Source organism: Haliotis cracherodii, unplaced genomic scaffold (genome assembly GCF_022045235.1).
Source record: "Haliotis cracherodii isolate W230 unplaced genomic scaffold, xgHalCrac1.p SCAF_26, whole genome shotgun sequence".
NCBI lineage: Eukaryota > Metazoa > Mollusca > Gastropoda > Lepetellida > Haliotidae > Haliotis > Haliotis cracherodii.
The window spans coordinates 5,751,493-5,761,463 of NW_027266282.1; the positions used below are offsets into that span (position 1 = coordinate 5,751,493).

Below are 9,971 nucleotides of genomic sequence, written 5' to 3' on the forward strand. Positions count from 1 at the left end.
TCTTGTCCTGTTTGATAAATCCAATGAAATCATTTATATAATTGAATTTTCTGTCCCTTTGCACACTAATGTGATTGACAAAATTCAAGTCGAGTTATAGATTTACGTCGAGGTATGCAGTCAAATCGAGTTTTATATTTACATTTGGGTATGCATTCAAGTCGAGTAATAGATTTACGTCGAGGTATGCATTCAAGTCGAGTTATGTCCACATAACGTCATTATGACTGAAGTTCAAGTTGAAAGGAATCACAAAAATCAAATATCTGGGGATTTAAAATTTATATGTTCAACTGTAAAATATTTCAAGCCCAAAATTATTGCCGAGGAATAGATTTGGTTAACTCAACCAGCGCGTTCTTCAACAAATGCTGATACTAAATGCATGATTTTATAGCTCCCCCAAACCCCATCTTGCAACCTGAAGCCATCATATGACCTTTCGTTCCTTTGATTTAAAAACTTCATTTGAATTAATTATAACCTAACGGTATTAATCGCGTGAAATAGAGATTTTTAATGACATTTTTTAAAGAGTCCCACTTGCCCAATTTCGTTGTATAACTCACTGGGGGTGAAGGGTCCGTGTGTATATGGAGGTTGGGTGGGGTTATTGTTAGGGGTGGTCGTGTGTGTAGGAGTGGGCGGTGTTGGGGGTGAAGGGTCTGTGTGTATATGGAGGTGGGGTGGGGTTGTTCTTAGGGGTGTTGGTCGTGTGTGTGAGAGTGGGCGGTGAGATGGCCTGGAACCGGGGTGGAGTGGGCGATGGGGGTCGTGGTCGTGTGTGAGGGTGGACGGTGCTGGGGGTGAGGGGTACGTATGTATATGGAGGCGGGGTGGGGTTGTTGTTAGGGTCGTGTGTGTGAGAGTGGGCGGTGCTGGGGGTGAGAAGTCCCTGTGTATATGGAGTCAGGGTGGGGTTGTTGTTAGGGAGGGTGGTCGTGTGTGTGAGGGTGGGCGGTGCTTGGGGTGAGAAGTCCGTGTGTATATGGAACCGGGGTGGGGTTGTTGTTCGGGAGGGTGGTCGTGTGTGTAAAGGTGGACGGTAGAAATGGCGAGGAGTCCCTGTCCCTGGTCTCTAACGCCAAAAGATGAGGATGCCATAGTAAAGGGGCCAGATAACGAGGTTGAAATGTGTTCCAGGAAGATTCCAGGATGATATATACTCAATGGCCTGACTGATATAAACGATTGTATCATGAATGGTTCAATGCTGTGTTTTTCTGCCCATGACCATATCTATCAAATAGTCTGTCAGTCATCTAAGGTTTTGATTACATTCTGCTTCAGAAATCCCCGTTATACAGCGAGCGAGATACAAATGATACTGACGAGCTTGACAAGCAACTCCCGTGCATCATGTCTGAAATTGACAATGTTTACAATATCATGTCAGGTGATTTCAATACGCGGGTGGGCCGAAATGAATATTATGTTACTGATACTGAAAAGGATTCAGACCTCAATCTTGAAGATGTTTCTAACATGGATCTGTTTTGGAAAAAAACCCCGAGAAGCTCAGTATGACGTAACAAATAGCTTTTGTTCACATCAGTGAGAACTCATATCAGGAATTCATATTGTAAACGGTCGAAAGGGCAGCGATAAGCATAGTTGCTGGACTTGTATTTGCAATAATGGTAAGGTTGGTAGACTGCGTTATTACATCAACTAGTCTGTTTGATTTAATAACTTATTTGAAGGTTAACTCAAGAACAGAATCTGACCACCTACAGATATCCTGTACATTACAAATTCCTTCCTTGAAAGCTGAGTTTGTAAGTTTGGAAGTAAGGGTTAATACTAAACCTATTGTCAAGTATAAACCTATTGTCAAGTATAAATGGCCCGAGAAAGGCAACAGATTATGTTTAGACAATTTGTTTGTCGCCGAATGTTCAAGAAATTGTTGACGCTTTCGTCTGTACTTTGGTTTGTTTGTTTGTTTGTATGTTTGTTTGTGTGTTGTTTAGCGCCGCACTCAGCAATATTCTAGCTATATGACGGCGGTCTGTAAATAATCGAGTCTGGACCAGACAATCCAGTGATTGACATCATGAGCATCGATCCACGCAATTGGGATACGATGACATGCATCAACCAAGTCAGTGAGCCTGACCACCCGATCCTGTTAGTCGCCTCTCACTACAAGCAAGTAAGTAACACCGTTATTTCAAGTTGAGGCCACAGGCCGATAGAACATAACATTACAGGAATACAATTACTGATGAAGTGACTTCATTGCATTAAATTTTAATTTTAATAATTGTACAATAGTAGGTTTATGATTAAAAGACATCAAGCGAACATAGGACTCTAGTGACGGATTTACCAAATGTTTAGGATCTTACGGCAATCATGGGTTGCTGAAGAGCTATTCTAACCCGGAACGTTACTGGTCTTTTTCAGTCCTGTCCACGTTGACATTACAGCTGCTGTTGAGAGGCTGTTGAGAGGCTGTTGGACATAATGTATTTTACCAGCTCGCATTTCAAATTGAACTGTTGTAAAAGCAAACAATAGCAGCGTATGCAAACGGTTTCATGAAGAGGTCCTTGAAATATAACAAATAGTATTTCTACTTAAACTTGTTAAGGAAATGTAAACATTGTTCTAAAGTATGTGGCTATCTAACTGCAAAAAAATAATTCCAAAAGGTATTAAAAACGTAGGAAGCAGCAGTATCAAAATGCAATTGTTCATGATATCGTTACTGCTGTAGAAGATGTAGATTCTACATCTGTGTGGCGCCCTTAAAGTCATTCTTGAGTCCTGGTAGAAGCTGTAAACATCTTTTGAACCCAAAATTTAGAGAAGATCGTTCTAAGTTTAACCAGATCGTGGCAGACTTTCTATCGAATCATAATTCTACAGAATGTGTTGTTAAACCCCTCTGTTCATTCGGAACCAATAAAGCAAATTAGTATAGCCATTAACTCTTTAAAAATGTGACAGGCACCCGGATGTGATGGCATACCACCTGAAATTATTTTTTTTTTATCTTAATTAATGTTTCAATTAGTAGAATTGTTGTATAACGATCACTTCCCACATTATTGGAACGTAGGGAAGACTTTTCCTCTCTCAAACAAGGCGATGCCTTTGTAAAAAATATCGTGGTATTTCGCTTTAAATGTGATGGGGAAAATATTTACCTCTATCCTTGATTCTGGAATAAGAACCTGGTCAGATATGAATCAAATTACCCCTGAAACACAGGCAAGGTTTAGGAAAAACTGCTCAGCAGCAGATAACATCTTTATTTTACAATCCCTTTGTCAAAAATATTTGAGAAAATCAAAATACCGTGTTTATAGATTTTCGGAAAATATTTGATTTGGTAGACCGGCAACCATCTTCTCGAGAACTGCCGAACTAGGCTGGTATTATGGAGTTACATTTTGGCTGGACTAACGAGTCTATGCATAGTCCAATCAAAATCGCGCTCCGAAATCGAAATTCGGTTCGTAAACCGTCATACAGATTTCGGTCGATTGAAGGATTTGCAAAGCATGTGCACCGCTAACTCGTTGTCAACAGATATTTTCAAAATCTTTTCATGTTTTAATCAAGGTGCTCGCGTGATTAGATGCACTCCGTAATGTAAGACTCGTTTTATCACAATATAGATCTTGATTATCGATCAGATCGTCTTGACGGGGCGCCACCGTTTTGTTTGAAGCAAATGCAAGTGATACGAGAGGTGGAATCTGATTGGTCCATAGGAGAGGTATAGAACTCGTGATAGCCACTGATGGCGCCACGATCGAGCCCAGGAATTCCAGCCTAGTTCGGGAAGGGTGGAAACTGGACTTTTAAGGTCAGTTAACTCTCTTGCCTCGGGAAGATGACCGGCAACATAACAAAGGCATAAATGATGAAGTATTTAGACACCTGCACAATATGTGAGGTTTCTGAAGCTTGTACATGTATTTGTAAAAATAACAAGCAGTCCGAAACTTTTAGCGCTACATACTGTGTCCGTCAAGGGTGCATTTCATTTCCAGTATTGTTAATTCTCTTTATAAGTTTATATTTTTTAGAAATTGTGGGTACCTAGTAAAGGTAGAAAGTGGTGGTATTCAGGAAAACCAGTATCAGTAATAAAGAATTATTACGCATATTCTGTAAGTTTCGATTTCAACCTACAACACGCAGATATTCGCCCAAAACAAACAGGATGTCACCCAACACACATAGGCTGTCACCCAACACACCACTCGATCACCCAAAAAACACAATCCGGCACCCGACACACACGTGCTGTCCTACAACACACAGAGGATATCATCCTACACACCAGTCGGTCACCCAAAACACACAGGTTGTCATACTACACACACAGGCTGTCACCCAACAAACACAGGCTGTCCTCCAACACACACATGCTGTCACCCAACACACACAGGCAGTTCTCCAACACACACAGGCTGTCCTCAAACACACACAGGCTGTCCTCCAACACACACATGCTGTCACCCAACACACACAGGCAGTTCTCCAACACACACATGCTGTCCTCAAACACACACAGGCTGTCCTCCAAAACACACATGCTGTCACCCAACACACACAGGCAGTTCTCCAACACACACATGCTGTACTCCAACACACACAGGCAGTTCTCCAACACACACATGCTGTTCTCCAACACACACAGGCTGTCCTCCAACACACACAGGCTGTCACCCAACACACACAGACTGTTCTCCAACACATACAGGCTGTTCTCCAACACACACAGGCTGTTCTCCAACACACACAGGCTGTCCTCCAACACACACAGGCTGTTCTCCAACACACACAGGCTGTTCTCCAACACACACAGGCTAACATCCAACACACACAGGCAGTTCTCCAACACACACAGGCTGTTCTCCAACACACACAGGCTGTCCTCCAACACACACAGACTGTCCTCCAACACACACAGGCTGTCCTCCAACACACACAGGCAGTTCTCCAACACACACAGGCTAACATCCAACACACACAGGCAGTTCTCCAACGCACAGGCTGTCCTCCAACACACACAGGCTGTTCTCCAACACAAACAGGCAGTTCTCCAACACACACAGGCTGTTCTCCAACACACACAGGCTGTCCTCCAACACACACAGGCTGTTCTCCAACACACACAGGCTGTTCTCCAACACACACAGGCTGTTCTCCAACACACATAGGCTGTTCTCCAACACACACAGGCTGTCCTCCAACACACACAGGCTGTCACTCAACACACACAGGCTGTCACCCAACACACACAGGCAGTTCTCCAACACACACAGGCTGTCCTCCAGCACACACAGGCTGTTCTCCAACACACACAGGCTGTTCCCCAACACACACAGGCTGTCACCCAACACACACAGGCTGTTCTCCAACACACACAGGCTGTTCCCCAACACACACAGGCTGTTCTCCAACACACACAGGCTGTCACCCAACACACACAGGCTGTTCTCCAACACACACAGGCTGTCCTCCAACACACACAGGCTGTTCTCCAACACACACAGGCTGTCACCCAACACACCCAGGTAGTCCTCCAACACAAACAGGCTGTCACCCAACACACACAGGCAGTTCTCCAACACACACAGGCTATCACCCAACACACACAGGCTGTTCTCCAACACACACATGCTATCATCCAACACACACAGGCAGTTCTCCAACATACACAGGCAGTTCTCCAACACACACAGGCTGTCCTCCAACACACACAGGCTGTCCTTCGACACACCCATGCTGTCACAAAACACACACAGGCAGTTCTCCAACACACACAGGCAGTTCTCCAACACACACAGGCAGTTCTCCAACCTACACGGGCAGTTTGCCCAACATACCAGTCGGTCACCCAACACGCACATGCTGTCTCCCAAGACACACATCCGGCACCCGACACACACAGGATGTCATCCAACACACCAGTCGGTCACCCAACACACACATGCTGTCACCCAAGACACACATCCGGCACCCGACACACACAGGATGTCATCCAACACACCAGTCGGTCACCCAACACACACATGCTGTCACCCATAACACACAATCCGGCACCCGACACACACAGGATGTCATCCAACACACCAGTCGGTCACCCAACACACACATGCTGTCACCCATAACACACAATCCGGCACCCGACACACACAGGATGTCATCCAACACACCAGTCGGTCACTCAACACACACATGCTGTCTCCCAAGACACACATCCGGCACCCGACACACACAGGATGTCATCCAACACACCAGTCGGTCACCCAACACACACAGGCTGTCACCCAAGACACACAATCCGGCACCCAACACACACATGCTGTCACCCAAGACACACAATCCGGCACACAACACACACAGGATGTCATCCAACACACCAGTCGGTCACCCAACACACACAGGCTGTCACCCAAGACACACAATCCGGCACCCAACACACACATGCTGTCACCCAAGACACACAATCCGGCACACAACACACACAGGATGTCACCCAAGACACACAATCCGGCACACAACACACTCGCCCATATAACCACCGATTCACGTGTCAATTGCAAGTTACGTCAACTTCAGACACAGCTGGCCCTACGGGTGAGGCTCGGTACATTTGTGGGATAGGAAATAGTCGCTGTCTCACAGAGGGGTCGGGGTGATAAAAAAAAGGCGTGCGTAAAAATCCCTACCCCGGGACTATCGCCGCGAAGGACTGTGGGTAAACTAGTCGAGAGGGAGGGAACCCCGCCGCTGATATACCGCTTTATCGTTCAGTCGATTAACTCGATTGACTGGATTTTTATTTCGTTTTGTGCGTTAGAACTTTTCATTCTTTCCAATTTACTGATTTCCCAGGGCGATACTTTCCCTTTGAAGGGAACGATCGGATCTCGCTCTACCAGCGGCGCATCTCGGTGGCGGGATAAATAATTCAAGACGAGAGACGGAGATAGGAACGCGAAACACTCGGAATAACGGAGGAGAAGTGAAGTGCGTATTTCTCATGCTCGATATTAAAGCCACAGTGCCGTATTCTGTGTATAGGCCTGGGGGAGTTCGTTATGTCTTTGTCGACTTACTGTAACTTGATTCGGCCAAACTTCCAAACGTCGTGTCGACTCTCTCTCACTCCTCTCTCTCTCTCTCTCACGTAACGTGCAAAATATAGATAGAATGCCTCTGTATGGTAGAGTCATGTTTCTTTCTCACTCTCTCTTCTCTCTCACTCCTCTCTCTCACGTATTGTGCAAAATATAGATAGAACGCCTCTGTGTTGTAGAGTCATGTTTCTTTCTGACTCTCTCTCACGTAACGTGCGAAAGATAGATAGAACGCCACTGTATGGTAGAGTCATGTTTCTTTCTCACTCTCTCTCTCTTCTCTCTCTCTCACGTAACGTGCAAAATATAGATAGAACGCCACTGTGTGGTAGAGTCATGTTCTCTCTCTCTCTCTCTCTCTCTCTCTCTCTCTCTCTCTCTATCTCTCTCTCTCTCACGTAACGTGCAAAATATAGATAGAACGCCTCTGTATCTGTATGGTAGAGTCCTGTCACATAGCAACACGATCTGGACTGGTCTTGTCAAAGATACGATGTTCACGGACTCAATGTATTTACTTACATGTCTCGTATAAATGTTATGTGTCCAAACAAGCTTATGTAACCAAAGACAATATTGATATCATCTATTTAGAAAAAAACCGTCATGTATATAGGTTTCATATTTCAAAATACATCATTTTCTATAAACCTAAATGTCAAATGGTTATAAGGGCATAATTGGTATATTGCTCCTAGCTGTGTCTATCATAGGATGAAACTGCAGCTCCAAATATCACATTTTTCCAAACATCCTGCTTTCAGTAATTTATCATTTTTATACATAGTAAACTAATTAATGAAACAAATCAAATCGCTAATTAGATCAATGATATGTTACAAATAGAATAGTATGGCTAATTGTGTACACTGTCGATAAAGCTTTCATAGAGCAGATGCACGTGCATGCAATGCACCTTTACCCCCCGTGAGAACGAAATAGAATCATCCTACTGATAACCCCTACAGGAAGTAGGTGTGCCCTACAGTTAGTTAACACGCTCTACGACGGCAATTACGATTGACAATGGAATGGTTTAATCTGAAAATAAATAGTACATTATACTATTATTACTCATTGTATGTGGTATTAAAATATCGGGTTATTTAATTCGTATAAATAATCATGATACTCATTCAGCCCTTCAGGTAATAACAAATATGATTTCGTAATTTCGTCGATTTTACAGTTCATTTTTTTATTTGGCTACAAGCGTAAAACACCATTTGATCATGCAAAATAGTTCTCATAAACAAATATATATATATTTATATATATATATATATTTGAATTGAACACTTAATTTTCAACACTTTTCCTGCCTCTTTTTACTTTATTATAAATATACCGAGTCCAGAATTATTTATTATAAAGGAATATTGCGGCATTATAGTGTTTTTCATGAAACATTCAACACACACTTTTCCAAGCCATCTACGTGTGCGATAAACATGATATTAAAACGAAATAAATAATAATGTATTATTTAAAAACAACAACGCCAACAAGCATAATATGACATTTTAATATACAGTTCAAAAACAAGCTTACAAAACACAATTCTAAAATTGTCCTAATACATGATAAAAATAAAATAAAACAGGAAAAGCAGTATAGAAATTGATTATGTTTTATTATATTTGAGTCGCAATACTTTGATCTCTTGGCGTCGCGGTAAATATTCTTCGTTTGAAACCTGTCACCTACGTCAATACTCTGCCACACTCAAAACAAAACATAATGCGCCTTTCTTTTCAAGACCTCTTTCCATGAACTAGCTCCACGGCGAAACAATAACGGTATCGATTTTTGACATTTTAAAAGAAACCAATACTCACCATTCATGGCCTTGCAGTGGAGTATCAGTTTAGAAATAAGTTGGAAAGTGAGCGAATTCATATGGCAAAACCACTTTAACAGATTAATCCAATGAATAACATGACCATGTCAATTGTGAAAATTTCATGAAATTCAAATTTACTGTAGTATTTCGAATAAAGATTATCAGTGTTATGAAATGAAAAGTGGATTGAAAGCAACATCCCTACTTTAGTAGTTGATGGATGAGATGTTTTGAAGATTGAAATTGAATTCTGGATCCGTTTTTTTTCTCACTCCCAATGTTTCATACAGAGATGGAATGGCAGGGCGCGTTTTTAAAACACACATGGGACATATGGTTTCATGATGTTTAAAATGTCTTTCATGTGAGTTCATCAATGACCTTACTTCACGAGAGCGCTGTATCATTTGAATAATGCTACAGCTGTAGTATATATTCCTTATGTAAAGATCATGTTCTTTGTAATTAGTTTTGTTTCCTTAACGCTTTTTTGTTTCGATGTTAAGAAAAAAAGTGATTTACGTTTAAAAAGGATGATGCACAACACCATAAATACGGATCAGAGAGAATCGCTTTTTTTTGTCAGAGCAGAAAGTTACGTAATAGCTGCAACGATATTGTCGTGTCAATTTGCACATGGATATCTTTTCCAAAGTTTTGTCAAAATCGTAATACAAACATTCTGAAGTACCAAATATCAATTTGGAATAAATGCTGCATGAATAAATAAGATCTGCATAGATCAATAATATTGAAAACTCTTTGAATGTGTTTTTAAAATAATTAAAAAATGTTAAACAATAATAATAATAATGATGATGATGATAATAATAAGAAAAACCTACTACTACCAACACCTCCACCACCACAACCACACCTACTACTACTACCACTACTACTACTACTACTACTACTACTACTACTACTACTACTACTACTACTACTAAACAGCATCAACTTTTGATAGGATAGCCTTCATTGACATAAAGTAAACAATTCACCTTAATTTCCCCCTGATA

At 41.9% G+C, this 9,971-nt stretch overlaps 1 protein-coding gene across 1 annotated transcript; it reads right to left on the reverse strand.

Annotated features, from left to right (window-relative positions):
* Nucleotides 1-616: 616 nt before the first annotated feature.
* On the reverse strand, nt 617-5,750 carry LOC139472949 (dynein heavy chain-like). The gene is made up of 4 exons (XM_071255422.1): nt 4,995-5,750; nt 4,363-4,939; nt 2,397-2,457; nt 617-878 (listed from the first exon to the last, which is right to left on the reverse strand). Exons 1-4 carry the CDS (start codon nt 5,748-5,750, stop codon nt 617-619), a joined length of 1,656 nt encoding a protein of 551 aa, XP_071111523.1.
* Between the last annotated feature and the right edge of the window lie 4,221 nt (nt 5,751-9,971).

Bases quoted from the DNA above. Each gene is read 5' to 3' on its own strand.
- LOC139472949 (XM_071255422.1), bottom strand. From the start codon at position 5,750: ATGGGTGTGTCGAAGGACAGCCTGTGTGTGTTGGAGGACAGCCTGTGT. The intron at 4,940-4,994 runs GTGTGTGTTGGA...TGTGTGTTGGAG, and splicing joins TGTGCGTTGGAGAACTGCCT to GACAGCCTGTGTGTGTTGGA. The intron at 879-2,396 runs GTAACGTTCCGG...TCTCACCCCCAG, and splicing joins GACAGGACTGAAAAAGACCA to CACCGCCCACTCTCACACAC.